Raw genomic sequence first — 15,552 nt, 5'->3', positions numbered from 1 at the left:
GACTCCACATGCCATGGGGCAACTAAGCCCCATATGCCACAACTACTGAAGCCCATGTGCTCTCTCACACCATGATGAAGACCCAGCACAGCCTAAATAAATAAATGAAATTATTAAAAGAAAAGAAAAAAGGCGTGGTGGGGACTGTGGTGCTCTTTAGAGAACAGACCCTGCCTAAATGAAGTAGCTCCTATTCAACTTAAGGGAATACTTGCCTTGATAAAATGAGGGCCTAGACCTTTCCATTTTTTAAATGATGAAAACAAACTATTGGGTTGGTCAAAAAACTTGTTTGGGTTTTTCCCTAAGATGTAATGGACAAACTCGAACAAACTTTTTGGCTAACTCAATATTTTTTGCAAAATCTTATGAACTTTCAGCATTGGTGATTTAAATAAAAAACCTTTCAGTGCTTCCCTGGTGGTCCAGTGGTTAAGAATCCACCTTGCAATGGAAGGAACACCGGTTCAATCCCTGGTCCGGGAAGATCCCACATGCCTAGAGCAACTAAGCCCATTATGCCACAACTACTGAAGCCCTCACACCTACAGCCTGTGCTCTGCAACAAGAGATGCCACCACAGTGAGGAGCCTGCACATTGCAAAGAAGAGTAGCCCCCTCTTGCCACAACTAGAGAAAGCCCACATGTAGCGATGAAGATCCACCACAGCCAAAAACTAAATAAAAATCTTCCAAAACACTGTTATGAGCAGGCAAAACACTGCAAATCAGCCAAGGTGGTTTGGTGGCAGGTTTTCAAGCTCCATCTACCGAGGCCAGGCCCTTGGCTGAGCAGAATACAGAGCCAGCTGACAGCAGGTTCCTGGTGGAAAACTCCTAGGGGCTCCAGGGACCAGAGCCTAAAGGGGGAAGGAGACCACGTAGAAGAGGAGACCCTTGAGCTGGATTCTCTGGGATAACTAGGTGTAGCTTGTGTGAAGGAAGAGGAGGTAGAAGCATCCTGGGAAGAGGAAGAACCGCTTTGAACTTAGGGGAAGGGTAGGCATTTCCATAGGGCCAGGGTGCACTTGGGGTACAAGAGAACTGTAGCAGAGAGCTGAGGTCTTGAGATCACAGAGAGACAGCCAAGTGTGCCCACAGAGGCACCTAGACAGTCCCTCCAAGACCAGCAGTGTGGGGTCCAGAAAGTACTGGAGACAAGTACTAGAGGTGGAGGCCAGACACCTGTGCTTACTCCCACCTCTACATCTGCAGGACTCCATCCATTCATTTAAGCTGAGGATCACAGCAAGCAACGGTCAATTAGGAACCAGGAACCAGAGCTTCAGAGAGTCAGGAGTCATCCTGCTCACAGAAGCTCACAGTCTGGTGGCAGCTACTCACGAGAGCTTGGACAACTGCTCCATGAACTTAGAAGAGGACTCTGCCAGAACCTGGGGAGCTAGTGACAGGTTTGTAGATGAGGTGACAATGTTTAAGTCCTGTCTTGATAGGTGAGAAGGAGTTTATCAGAGAGATAACAGTGGAAACAGCAGGGGGTTGCATGGACAAGGAACACATGAAAGGCAGAGGTGTGATTTGGGAACCTGTTTCGGGAATCTGGACCTCCTTCAATCATATGACAAATCCTTACTGATTTCTGTGTACCAGGGGCTGCGCCTGGCATGGGAGGTGCATCATAAAGCAGACACCCTCCACCTTCAAAATGATGATGCTATTTAATTCCTATGTACTTCAGTTTCCCCACCTCTGAAATACCTTATATGCCTCAGAGCTTCAGGGAGGGGTGACTAGGATTACATGGGCTTCTATAGGATACATATATGCCAAGACAGTCAGGGTCACATTGACATATAGGAAATGCTCATTAAATATGTGCAGAGGGACTCCCCTGGTGGCGCAGTGAATAAGAATCTGCCTTCCAATGCAGGGGACATGGGTTCAATCTCTAGTCTAGGAAGATCCCACATGCTGCAGAGCCACTAAGCCCATGTGCCACAACTACTGAAGCCAGCACCCTAGAGCCCGTGCTCTGCAACAAGAGTAGTCCCTACTCACGACAACTAGAGAAAGCCCATGTGTGGCAATGAAGACCCAGCGCAGCCAAAAATAAATAAATAGGGGAAAAATATGTGCAGACTGAAATGTCTTCCTGTCTTGACTTCCTGAGAATCTAACACCTGCAGTTATCTTGCTGAGACTCCTGGATAAGTAGGTTTGTTCAATGAATGAATAAACAAATAACCATTCTGCCACTTTACACACATTTACTGCTGACAGCATTCCTGTCAAGTAAATACTAGTCTTTGTTTCCATTTTACAGCTGACAAGCAAAATCTTCAAGATGGTAACTGATCTAATATGTCCAAGATTTTGCCTCCTGGCGGGCTGACCTCAAAGCTCCAGCACTTAACCCAGCGCACTGTTGCTCACAGGGAGGAAGGGTCCAGAAGGTCCGATGGAAAGCATTTGAGAACTTCGAGGGTCTTGGCTCCTCACCCTCCAGCTAGCTGGGCTGACCCTCAAAGGTTATCTCCCAGGTCAGGTGATCTGCCGGTCAGTTCGTCTGGGGCAGGGGAAGCAAGAAGGTGTCATTCCCCTCCTGGGAAGAAGGCACTTCTGGTCCTTCTTGCAGGAAACAGGTTCTGGATGAACAAATACCTCTTACAAATGAGAATGACTGTTAACTTCTGTCCTGAAGAGTGCCCCAGCTGGAAAAATCCAGTGATGAACCGGCTTTGACAGAATCCCTCTTGCAGGTCCCCACACAGCTTTGGGCCAATACACATCAGAAATGAGCTCTGTCTGCAGCTCCCAGACTTTAGAAAAAACAAAACTTTGAGAGGTTTTTCTTTCTTCTTAAGTCTTAGTACAAGGCCTGAGGAGGGCATGGCAACCCATTCCAGTATTCTTGCCTGGAGAATCCCCACGCACAGAGGAGCCTGGCAGGTTACAGTTCATGATGTCGCAAAGAGTCAGACAAGACTGAAGTGGCTGAGCGCTCACACACACACACACACACACAAGCCCATGTCCACCTTGTCATCTTTGGGAAAGCCAGAGGGCTAAAAGCATGGGTTTGGGTAACCAGCAGAGCTGCCCTTCACAGACTGGCTGTTTTCATTTGTAAATGTGTGGCCTTGAGCAAGTCACCTGGTTCCCTCTGAGCCTCCATTTTCTCATTTCTGAAGTGAGGATGAGAATAAAATCAATGCACTGTTTGTCAGGATGCTTACTGTATCTGGTGCACAGTAAGTGTTAGCTATTATTATTATCATTTATTTTAACTGAAATATTTACTGAGCACCTACTAGGTACCGCATAGTATGAGGGGACACGGAATGAATAAAACTTAATTTCTTGCTCCTGGTCCAGTATGGGAAAGAGATCATCTGTTTTGTTCCTTCCCAGTCCTGGTGCTGAATGCCCCTGTTTAAACAGGGACCACCTGGATTCTAGGACACGTGGGTTTTGAGGCAGGCTGATCATTATACCTCTGTGTAACCACAATCTCTCTCTTTTTTTCTCCAGCCATGCGGGATCTTAGTTCCCCAACCAGGGATAAAACCTGTGCCCTCTGCACCAGAAAGTCCCTTATTGCTTCTTATGTATTCATCACTTGGGTGAGGGCATCTTTTGCCTCTGGAGATAGGTCTGATGCAGAGGGACAGGGCAGACAATCCCCATCCTGCAAGCCCCCAGGCTGGGGAAGTTGAATGACAACCACAGAGCACCCATAATAATATCTGTATGCTTAAGGCTTTACAAAAACAAGGGCTAGCAAAGGATTTTACCATTTGCTTTATTGAATCTGCATGGAAGGAGGTATCTCCAGTCATAGTTTATAGATGAGGAAACTGATTGCAGAGAGGTCAGTTCCAAACTGCAACAAGATCTTAGACTCATCCAGGTTCTCAAAGTTGTCTGGGAAGAATCAAGGGGGTGTTTGTTAAATATGTAGATTACCAAGGTCTCTCTCCAAGTTCTAATTCTGAAGGCCTAGCTGGGACTCAGGAATTGGTAGTTTACACACACCCCAGGTGATACTTATCTTTAGGAAAGTCTGGGCACAGTGCCATTCACTGATTAATTTACTCAGCTAAGATTCTTTAAAATCTCAAATATGACATCATGATGAGATCATGATGAACAAGACATTCTCTAGCTTTGAAAGGAACTAACAGGCATCTGGTTAAGGAGATTGTCCTGGTCCCAAAGCCAGCAAGGGTCTACAACCCACGTCTCTCCTAGGTGAGACCCTTTCCTGCTGGCTAGACCGGCTTCCACCAGACTTGGGTTTAGAACTCCTAGCTGAGCCTGCTGGGCCTCCTTCCACTGTCTCATACCTGCTCAGGGCAGAGCCTGTGGCTCTTTGGAACTGAAGGCATCTTGTGAAAGAAGCCCACGTGTACCTGGCATGTGCTTAGTCGCTCAGTCATGCCCAACTCTTTGCAACCCCAGGGAGCCCTGCAGGCTCCTCTGTCCATGGGCATTCTCTAGGCAAGAACACTGGAGTGGGTCACCATGCCCTCCTCCAGGGAATCTTCCCAACCCAGGGATCGAACCCAGGTCTCCCGCATTGCAGGCGGATCCTTACTGTCTGAGTCACCAGGAAGCCCACACGTAGTTTCAATAACCACACATCAGGGCTAGGAAAAGACCAGGGGCCCAGGGCAGAGGGGGGAGGGGAGGGCGGGGAAGGCTTCCGGTGTGGAGAACAGCTGGGTGCAGAGATTTACATTTCTTTACAGGGAATTCCAGCTGAACAGAGGCCAGACAAGGACTACTCTAGTGTAGAGGAGGAAAGCAGGGCCCAGAGAGAAAAAAGTGAGGGTCCCTGAGCTGAAATCGAGGTCTCTGGGGTAACTGAGTCCCCAGGGAAGGCAGGACTGCAGGACGTTGACAACACAGGCAACACCTTTTCCCTGAAATCCCTGGGGTCAAGTGCATCTGTGAAGGAAGATCCTGATGACATCACAGACACTCCCCTAAAGTGGGCCAGGATCACCCTGTTAGCTGTGCCCCGGGCTCCAGCTTCCGAACACTTCCTTTTCCAATGGAGAATTCCGTCCTTCATCCTGGTCACTCCTGCCCTCTGTCTTCTCCAAGAGAGAGCTTCAGTATTTGAAGCAGGTCCCCATAGACTTCCACTGGCACTCATCCTTTTTGTTCCAGGAATTCCCAGTACCCAGTACTTTTTCAGAGGCTAACTCTCCAGACAGGCCCTGCCAGATAAGGCCAGGGGTGCTCCCAGAGGCCATCTGGACAGTATCCTGGAAGCCTGCACAGGGCCAGGGGAGCTGAAGCCTCCTGGGCCAGTGTGGGGCCGCACCCTGCCTGAGAGCCGCTGGTATCCACAGCTTCCTTTCTCCACCTGCTCCTGGTTGAGCTAGATGTCTATCTGGAACCTGGAGGAAGAGGAAAGGGCAGGGATCCCAGGTGGGGCAGAGTAAGGAAGCCATAATTCTGACCTGGGACTGTGGACAAGCTGGCTGTATCTGGGAAACAAAGCCGAGAGTAGCCCCGTGCCAGGGTGCCCAGCCTAGGCAAACTAGACGGTCCCGAACCTAACAGCTCTACAGTTTTGGAGTCTCCTCCCTACCAGGCTCAGGTCTCACCCGCCCTCAGCAGGTGGTCCCTGCGGGGGGCCACCCCGGGTGACGGTGTGGGGGCGGGGTGGGGTAGGGGTGTTATACGATCTCAAAGCTTCCCCCCAGGGAGGAAGGGCAGGGGCGGGGCGGCCGCGAAGGCCCAGGATATAAGAGGCGGAGGCTGCCTTTGGGGACCAGCCAGCCCACCATGCACGCCCACCGCCTGTGGCTGTTCCTCTTGCACGCCGGGTGGGCTCTCCTCCAGGGGGGCGCCGCGATGGTGGCCCCGGTGCCCCTTCGACCGTGGGGACAGCCCTCCTCGCCATCCCCCCTCGCTTATATGCTGAGCCTGTACCGCGAACCCCGGCCCCGGGCGGACATCATCCGCAGCCTGCAAGCGCAAGGTAGGCAGACCCGCCCCGCCCTGCTTCCTTCAACACCCGGGGCGCCGCGGGCGCTCCCTCCCCCAGACTCCCGGGGGGCGCTTGAGCAGCGGGGGCTGCGGCTCGGTGCCGGGGACTTGCCATTTGAGGACGTACCCGCACGCCTGAACGGCACGTCCAGGGGCTGGGCTTGAGGGTCTCTCAGCGTCCAAGGTGTCTCGAGGCACAGGGTTGGCGGTATCCGGGATGTGTCCCGGACCGGGAGCTCAGCGTTCCGGTCTTGTCTGGGGCGGGTGGAGTGCGGACTATAGGGTGGGAACCTGATTGTGCCACTTCTTATCTGTGCGGGCTTCAACTAGTGTAATCTCCGGGCATCTCGGCTTGCACATCCGTAGAACAGGGATGGGGCTTCCCAGGTGGCTCAGAGATAAATAATCCGCCTGCCAAGGCAGGAGACATCCTTGGGTGGGGAAGATCCCCTGGAGGAGGAAATGGCAACCTTCTCCAGTATCCTTGCTTGGGAAATCCCATGGACAGAGGAGTCTGACAGGTCGCAAAAGCGTCGAACACCACTGAGGGACTTAGCAACAGCACAGAATAGGAATAATAGTGCCTCCTTTGTAGGACTGGTGAGGGCTACTGACAATGCACATGAAATGCTTAACACATAATCAGACACAGTAACAAATCGTCCTGATTATTGCTACAATTATTTTGTTGATTTTTTTTTTTTTTTTTTTTCTTTTCACTAGTGAAGGTGAATGCCATGGAGAGTTTCTCAGGCTGAGACCGAGCTTGGAAACAGGGTGTCAAGCATGAACATCAAGGATTAGGTTTCAGAAGTTAGGGGTTAGAGATGAGGTGCCCCGAAATAGAGAATCGAGGCAGGCTTGGTAGGTGTCAGTATCCCAGGTGACGCAGGGCTCAGGGCCTAGGTTTGGAGGGATTGAGTCACTCCCACGGTGCTTCGGGACTATGGCCGTCGGGGATGGGGCAGCGTGCCTTCTGCGCACTGGATGCAGGTCGATGTTGAGAAGGGGGAGCCCTTCCCGCGGGGCTCTCTACCCTGGGCAATCCACATCCTAGCGCGGGGGGGGTGGCCCCTGCCTCCCTGCACCTCGCTCTGCCTGCTGGGGCCAGACGGCCCTCCCCAGAGTTCCGGCGAAATCCACATCCGATAATCTGATTTGACGGCCACCCGCCAGCCCCCTGTGATCCGAGGATGGGGGCTCCTAGTTCGCTGGCCTGCCGCGTCTGGGGTCAGACGGCCAGTGACCCTCTCTAGAAGGGTCGTCTGGGGACCAGCCAGACTGGGGACACCCCGGGGGTGGAGCAGTTTGAAAATTACTGGCGTGTTCCGCCCCGCCAGAAAGGTGGGGGTGGGGTTGGTGGCCGCAGAGTGAGAGGTGCACTTTTCCCTTTCTCCCCCTCCTTCCAGAGTTCCAGAAGATTTGTAGTAACGTGACAGTCTGGGAGTCTAGAAAACTAGATTCTGGTCCCACAAACCCTGCTTCCCCACTTACCCCTGTGTCGCTGGTGTATCAGTTGACTTTTCTAGTTTACCCTTTTGTAGAAATAAAGGGCCTGGCTTTCTTTCTACCTCATTTGTGTGAGTGTGGTGTAAAATACATAAAAAGGGTAAAATCGCAAATTTTGTTATGTGTACAGTGACCTTAAGTATATACACACTGTTGTGAATTGGTTTGTTTTTCAAAAGCAGCAAGAGCCTGCCTGGAGGGAGCCTGATGGAAAGGGATGGCCCACACTGTCTCCTTTCCATCTTGGGTTTATTTGTAAGCTGCACAGGATAAGGGGAAATGGGTGTTGGAGTCTAACTAAATTAGGTCTTTCACTGTTTAACCATCTTCACCTTGGACCTTAATTTCTTCATCCGAAAAACAGTGATAATGGTGGGGAGGATTTAAGGAGACAATGCTTGTAAAATACTTGGCATGAGGGAAGCAGTTAATAGTAATTGGCCTCACAATTTATAATAATGTAGGGTGGGAACCCAGTGTCACACCCACCCTCTTTTTCTACAGAGCCCCTAAGTCTAACTCAAAACCCAAGGTTATGAACCCAACCACTCCTTTCTTTAGAATTGGAAATGGGTCAAGATTTCCAATTCCAAGGAATTGGAGCCCAAGTGGCCAAGTCTGCGTTCAATTTCAGGGTGTCCATGAACCCCTTCTTTATAATCACCCTCCAATCACATTTATTGTGTAAGTAGGAAATACAGTTTGTTCTGGGGACAGCATTCTTAGCTTTTATCAGCCATTGGTGATCCTCAAAGATTAGACACCCTATTCTAAGATGAACCAAAGCTAGATATAAGAGAATCTGCTAGCATTGTGTCCTGGGGAGCCCTTGGCTTCAGGAAGGGTTGTGGGGTTGCAGACACTTCCAGCAGGAAGGAGTATGCTCCTCCCCACCCCTGCATCTGCACTACCATCCCAGCAACAGATGATTTTTTTCCTCTGCCCTGGCCCCTCACTGCCTGGACATCTTCATTTCTAACTTGGACCTGAGTAATGAGACAGTTGATGATGGCCATTTATTGCACTTTGGTGGTTGCACTGGGCAGAGCACTTTACACACATTATCTCAGTAAATCTCAACACTCCTGTGAGGTGGATACTGTCACCATCTATCTCCCTTTTACCCAGAGGGAAACTGAGGCCCAAAGATTGCAGCCCAATCTTAAACAGCAAGTGGCAGGATTTAATCCATCATGGAAGACACCAGGCCCCTGCTCTTAAACACTGAGCTGGAATACCTTCCTCTAGAAAGCCATTTGTGGGTACTTGAGATAATAAGTTTTAGGTCCTGGTGTAGGTGGAATTGTAGAGGAGTTGCTACATGTCCCACCTAATCCCCAGGTGGCCAGGTGGTGCTGAGATGGGCAGTGGGTAATGTCAGCCTCCGGCCACACCTCTGGGGAGTTGCTAGTCAGGGGCTGGTTATTGTTCCCTGCAGGTGCTAATGAGAAGGGAAGTGGAGATTAAGTGAAAAAGAACAGCTAGGGATGGGCTGGGAGAAGCTTCAGGAGGCTGAAGCTGGGAATTAACCTCCCTCTAAGACAGGCTGGACTAACCAGAGAAATCCACTTATTGACCAAAGATGTCCTATGAGACAATTAAAAAAAAAAGAAACAACTGTTATGTGGTCTGCCCAGAGTGGACCTAAATCAGAGATCACTACCTTCAGGATGGATTCGCAAAAGGGTGTCTGTTTTTATTTCTAATGAATAACCTTTGCCTTTTATTTAACAATAGACCTTGAAACATCTTCATTTCCCTGGGTCCGTATGTCATGCAGGGAAGGGTAGGACATTACTGTTCCCATTGCAAAGAGGAAACTGGGTTTGAAAGAAGTCAAAGATGACTTTTAGGTGACCTGAAAGACCCACCATGTGTGCTATTCCCAGACATCAGACCAAACTGATCCAGGACCAAAATGAATGGAATGTGCTTCTCCATTCCATTCCTTTTCATTCATTTGGGGTTTCACTCTGCTGGGTGTGTGATTGCTGTCTGTCCCAGATGCATAGATGACCTGGAGCGGGAAGGCATGAGCACCCTGCTAGGTAGGAGAGACCACTGGGTGGAAAAGTACAAGATCAGTGCACAGTCAAGCTTAGAGTGTCTTTAGAAATCTATTTGTAAGGTTGCCAAGAACTCTTAGAGTGTCTGCCTCTGTCCTTAGGAATTGGTGGGGGAAAGGGTAGCCAGTCTTTGGCTTCTGTTGCCTGTGCCTTCCTGCGGGTTCCAGTCCTTTCCATGATCTGTGTAGCAACCTCAGTGTGCCTGTGAAATAGGCCACCCTTTCCAGTGAGAAGACAGAGTCAGGAAAGCTGACTTGCTCCAGGGTCACAGGGTGGGCGGAAGCCCAGCGTTTCTGTCAGAAGGCTCAAGGTTTGGCCTTAGACTGCATGTGTGAGGGGAGAAACGAGGAGGCAAACTCATGCAGTTTTTACCAATTGTTCTCTAGAGTGTCTGAAGTGGGAGTGGCAGAACCGTGATTTGGAGATTAGGCTTTGCAGCTGGGCTTATTCTTGGCTTTGCGACCTTCCAATAATTGACACCTTGGGCAGGTGATTTAATCTCTCTGAGCCTCAATTTTGCTCATCTTAAAAATGGATTCAATACTATTCCCAACTCATAGGGTTGGGGTGAGAATTAAGAGAGACAATACATATAAGGTAAGGGCTCAATCATGAGCTATGGTGGTGGTTACACCAAGTGAGGCTGCAGGAGGCCCCCGCTCACCAGCTTCCTTCTGGTTTCTTCTCACCCAGATATGCAGGTGGATGGGCGGAACTGGACCTTTGCTTTTGACTTCTCCTTCCTGAGCCAAGAAGAGGATCTGGAGTGGGCCGAACTCCGGCTGCAGCTGTCCAGCCCCGTGGCCCTTCCTCCCAACATCCCGCTCTCCATCGAGATTTTCCACCAGCGGAAGCTGGATAAGAACCCACCTGGCTGCCTGGAACGTTTTCGGATGGACCTGTTCCCCGTCACTCTGTCCCAGGTTACCTTCTCCTTGGGCAGCATGGTCCTAGAGGTGACCAGGCCGCTCTCCAAGTGGCTGAAGAACCCGGGGGGACTGAGGGAGCAGATGTCCAGCTTGGCTGGAGAGTGCTGGCGGCGGCCTCCCACCCCACCCGTCACCGACGTGCTCCTCCTGCTCCATTCCAACCTCTCCCGGGAGCAGAGGCGGCTGGGTGGCTCCACCCTGCTGTGGGAAGCGGAGAGCTCCTGGCGGGCCCAGGAAGGACAGCTCTCCCGGGAGAGGGGCACGAGGCACCGTCGGTATCACGTGCAGGACAGAAGCCAACTGTGTCGGAAGGTCAAGTTCCAGGTGGACTTCAACCTGATTGGATGGGGCTCCTGGATCATCTACCCCAAGCAGTACAATGCCTATCGCTGCGAGGGCGAGTGTCCTAACCCCGTGGGGGAAGAGTTCCACCCGACCAACCATGCCTACATCCAGGTGCGCAACCAAGGCCTGGGCAGGGGAGGCAGTAAGCTGTGGGGGTGAAGTGTCCTTTTTTCAACATCAAGGGGACAGGACTCCAGCTTTAAATTGCTGTCAAATTCCCATGTTCTTTCATTCAGTTATTCGAGCACCTGTAAGGTTCTGTGCTAGGTTTTAAGGACAGAGATGATCAGCGACAACATCCTCACAGAGCCTATGGGGAGTCATGCCCCGTTGGGTGACCTTGAACACCTAGCTTTTCTAGGACTTTCTCCTTTCATAAAATTATGGGTGGGGCATGTAGATTGGAGTTGTCTCAGCTCGTTCCCCTGCCCTGACATTCCAGGAAAGGAAATTTAGGATTTGGCATTTGGGTATAGATAGGTTTGAATCCTACTCACTGGCTATGTGATGTTGATCAAGTTGCTTACTCTGTCTGAGCCTATTTTCTCACCTGTAAAATGGGGATAGCAATGCTATACTCTGTAGGGCTGTTGTGGGGTCACACGAGATGATATGTATACCGCACGTTGTTAGTAGGTAACAGGTATGATGTTATATGATCATTACTAGAAGATTCATTGATGCAATGGGGCCATGATTATGAGGTCACGTTAGATATAATACTTTTCCAGCCACTGTACTTTGCTGCCTAAAAACAGGAGGTGACCACCTCTTTTGCAGGAGTAGTAAAGCCGGAGGCTGCCACCAGGTGCCACTAATCAGCCTATATGGTCTAGAAGGTGGTGGAGGGGGAGGAATGGAAGGAAAATGAGATGGAAAAAGCAGAGTAGAGCCTAATATGGTGGTCCTGACCCACTCTCTAAGGTCATACGGGACCAAAGTGTTTTTATTTTACTCTATGAAGCCTAGACTGAGACTCTCTTGGACCTGTAATACATCCTCCATGCCAAGCCTCAGGCAGAGATCAGAGGCTCTGCGCAGCATGTGAGCTGAGTTCATTCGAGGGAGGCAGTGGTAGGGGCCACTGCCCTAGAGGACCTGTCCTGGGCACAGACCCTCCCAAGCCTCTCTCAGAGCCCCCTGCAGTCCGCCAGTCTACCTGCAGCAAGATCAGAGGAAACTAGAGACTCAGATAACCGCCAAGCCACCAAATCTTAATGCTGATCTGAAAAGCCACCACTGAACCCGAGACAGGGCCCAGTTCCAGAATGCCAAGAACTTATTACCTTTTCTCCTGTTGACTCTGTTTGCCCTTCTCTGGGCAACAAAGTAACTCCCATGTGAATTTCCACATGACTGTCTTCTGCTTCATATTTCTGGAACTAAACCAGGAGTTTCTTGGAATATTTTTAAAGATGGTATTCATCTGGACTAGAACAATAGGAGAACATATAAGTTAGCTACTGTTTCACCCAGACACAGCTTTCAAAGTCTTCTGTTTAAAGCCTGTTTTAAAGGAATTATTTTAGCAAAAAAGAAAAAAATATTAGAGCTGATGATGTAGTGGCATTCTGATTTCTTTATGAAAAGAGTTTTCTGTTTTTGCACATAGAAACGGATTTTAACTCTGTAACTTCACGCTTTACCCAGAAATGAGACTATGCTGACTTGGCCATTGGGATGTGAATTGACCTTCCTCTCCTCCCTCTCACAGAGTCTCCTGAAGCGGTACCAACCCCACAGAGTCCCTTCCACCTGCTGTGCCCCAGTGAAGACCAAGCCCTTGAGTATGCTGTATGTGGACAATGGCAGAGTGCTTCTAGACCATCATAAAGACATGATTGTGGAGGAATGTGGGTGCCTTTGAGGAGCTCCTGCAGGTGTGTTGTATTTGCCTGTACCCTGGAAGGTTGGGAAGCTCCTGGAAGACCTAGCAACCATCTAATCTAATGAGGAGAAACACAGAGGGGGGAAAAGTTGCTCTGTCCACCAGACCTGAGGAGGGATGGCTGCCGCTGTGTCCATGAAGGCTCTGTGGAGTCCGGGTGAGCACAGAGAGGGAGGAGGAAGCCTGTGTAGCAGTCTTGCTGGGTTTTCTCTCTGCTGAACAGATAGTGACACATGAGGGCACTAGTGTAGGAGTCCTTTAGCGGATTTTTTTCAACCTCTGAACCCTCAGAAATTGTATGCAAGAGTTGAGGCATATATGCATGTATTTTTGAGGTGGAACAAGTTGTTTGTAACTTTTGTGTATTCTCAAACATAGCCTTTGACATACACCCACCCTCACTGCCCAAATATTAAGTATCACTATGTAAAATTAAAAAGAGTCCATTGGCTCTGGTTGCCTCAGGCTGGGTCAGGGAACCCCTGCAGCTTTCTGGCTGGCCTGTAGTAATCTTGTCCAGAGGCTCTCTGGAGTGGATCTCTGCTAATGAGTTATACAAACAATAAAGCCATTGTATAGTCCTCCTAGGCCAGCTGGTGCCTTTGAAGGGCGAGGCAGGAACTCGTCCAAGAGAACTGGCCACGTTGGACTACAGAAGCTGGAGCCCTGGGATGTTCCCAAGTTAGTCTGCTTTGGCAGGCACAATCCAAGTCTATTAAAGTTGGTGACAGTTCACCTCAGTTTGGTCAGTGCGTGTTATTAATGAGAGCCCTGAGTTTCCTATCCATAGAGGTGAGGACCCTGCCCTGAGTGGCAAAGTCATGAGTTATGGTCGCAGCTTAGCTGCTGAGCAGCTGTGACCTCAGGTGAGTAATTCATTGCTCAGCCTTGTCTTGTGACATGAAAGCAGGTGGATCCTAGTGCGTCCCTGTGATTCTACTTTTCCCTTACCAGTTGGCCTCACTGAGCACTGCCAAAACAGGGGCTGTTTTTTTCTTTTGTTGGCAGGGTGAAGGGGCCATTTTATCGGAAATATCAGTCCACAGTAAACCTAGCCTGCTTTCCAAAGAAGCTGATTGACTAATGATTCAACCTTAGAATGATTCCCATCATGTGGGAATACTTGTTGGGTTCAGAGGTGACTCACATTTGACTTGGTAAGAGTCAAGGTGGTCATCCTGGTCCAGGCAGGGTTGTCTAGGCTTGAGCCAGGCCTGGGCTTGAGAAACCTCAATGCCCTGATTCAGCAACAAAACTGATCTGGTTGCTCATTCCCTGAGGTGGAAATAGCCCACTCTCCCCACAATTCAGAATCACAATAGGATTCTGCATTGGTCTCTACTTAGAAAACCATAGAGGTGGGAGTCCTCATGAGGTCAACTTTTGTCCCATCCTCTTTCCTAAGTGAGAACCCAGTGAGGCCTGCTGGCCTGGTGCCACAGCTAGGAGTGGCAGGGCTGAGAGCTGAGCTCTGGTCTCTGGAGCCCCAGAGGCACCGTCCTTCATAGTGTCTAGGGGTCTTTACTCCCTGAGCTTTGTTTGGGTCAAGGCCTTAGCCTTTAGAACAGGATGTGTGAAATCCTGGTTCCACTACCCAACTTACATTCTTGGGAGTGAAAATCCCACGCCAGGGCTTTAGGGCATCCCCTTTACCAAGTGGGCACCTAACTGTTCTTCTGTGACTGGGGCCAGGAAAGTGAAAGGTCAAGCTATTTGTGGCTACAGCCTGTGGGAGTGTTTACAGTTAGCAGCTCCACCAACTCACAGAACAAACCCCACTGGCGGGAGGACGGTGCCTCGTATCAAGCAGAAGGTACAGGCACAAAGGCGTGAAAGCACACTTTGCTGACCTCTGATGAAAGCTGTGCGCCAGCATGGCGATCTGTTGCCTGGTCAGAGGTGTTTGGGGCCCAGCCTGACAGCAGGGCTGTGTTCTGGACTCTGCACGCTGGCGCAAGTTTAAGTCTGGGGAAATGCTGCCTTTGGGCACCAAATCCTGCCCTACGCTGAGGGTCAGGAAGGGGCTTTCAGAGGCCAGTCAGATGTTTTTTAACTTGGTTTCCAGGTAGAGGTCTCCTCCTACTGTTCCTGTAGCAGTGCCAAGTCAGTAGCCAATTGGTGGAAATTGGATGCATTATTCCTTGGCCTGGGAAGTGGGGGGCCTGGCCCAGGAAAGAGTGGAGAAAGGATAAAAGCAGAAACGGGAGCAGTTGTGACTCACAGTAGCAGTCGGGTTAGTCTCCATTCTGTCCAGTCTCTCCTTTACTAGCAGCAAAGCCTTATCCCTGCAGCCTAAGCTGCCTTTTTAAGTTGATATCCTATTTGCCTCTGGGGTAAAGTAAAGGCTGTATGAAAGGACGTTCCAAATTATTTGCCCCAACTTCCCATGAAGATTACTTAGTCCTAAGGGCTGCACGAACATGCTCCACCTCAAACTTGCACATCCTGGGGAACACAGACCCACTTCTGCTTGTCACACCAACTGAGCTGTTACTGAGCTTTAGACCTACCGGCCACTGGGTTAACTGCTTTCCATAGTTACACCTGAGCTCCACAACCACCTCGGTAAGACCTACTTATCTTAACCCTATTTTAGAGAAGGCAACCAAAGCTTAGAGAATCCTGTTGGAGAGAGCTTGGCTGCTATTAAGTAGCCGAGCAGGACTGCAAGCCCACCTCACTCCAAAGCCTGAGCTCTGAACTTCCCTGCTTCTGTTGACATCTGAGACATGAAAGGACGGGATTCTTGCTCTCAATATCAATATGTGGGCCTCACTGGATTAATAATAGCAAGGAATGTGATGCTTACACAGCACAGTGTAGTTTAGTTTAAGACATCAGCTATGATGGA

At 50.0% G+C, this 15,552-nt stretch overlaps 1 protein-coding gene across 1 annotated transcript; it reads left to right on the top strand.

Moving 5' to 3' along the window:
• Positions 1-5,760: 5,760 nt before the first annotated feature.
• Positions 5,761-12,680, top strand: NODAL (nodal growth differentiation factor). The gene is made up of 3 exons (XM_065919878.1): positions 5,761-5,956; positions 10,233-10,924; positions 12,528-12,680. The coding sequence occupies exons 1-3, from the start codon at positions 5,761-5,763 to the stop codon at positions 12,678-12,680; spliced, it is 1,041 nt and encodes a 346-aa protein (XP_065775950.1).
• Positions 12,681-15,552: the final 2,872 nt, after the last annotated feature.

This window comes from Muntiacus reevesi, chromosome 2 (assembly GCF_963930625.1).
Source record: "Muntiacus reevesi chromosome 2, mMunRee1.1, whole genome shotgun sequence".
Lineage (NCBI taxonomy): Eukaryota > Metazoa > Chordata > Mammalia > Artiodactyla > Cervidae > Muntiacus > Muntiacus reevesi.
The sequence above is the reverse complement of the archived record's forward strand: the minus strand, read 5'-3'. Positions and strand labels throughout refer to the sequence as shown.

What these genes read in the sequence shown, in the direction of transcription:
- NODAL (XM_065919878.1), top strand. Translation starts at nt 5,761, where the DNA reads ATGCACGCCCACCGCCTGTGGCTGTTCCTCTTGCACGCCGGGTGGGCT. An exon ending in CCGCAGCCTGCAAGCGCAAG is followed by an intron (nt 5,957 to 10,232) that starts GTAGGCAGACCC and finishes CTTCTCACCCAG; the next exon opens with ATATGCAGGTGGATGGGCGG. An exon ending in CCAACCATGCCTACATCCAG is followed by an intron (nt 10,925 to 12,527) that starts GTGCGCAACCAA and finishes TCCCTCTCACAG; the next exon opens with AGTCTCCTGAAGCGGTACCA.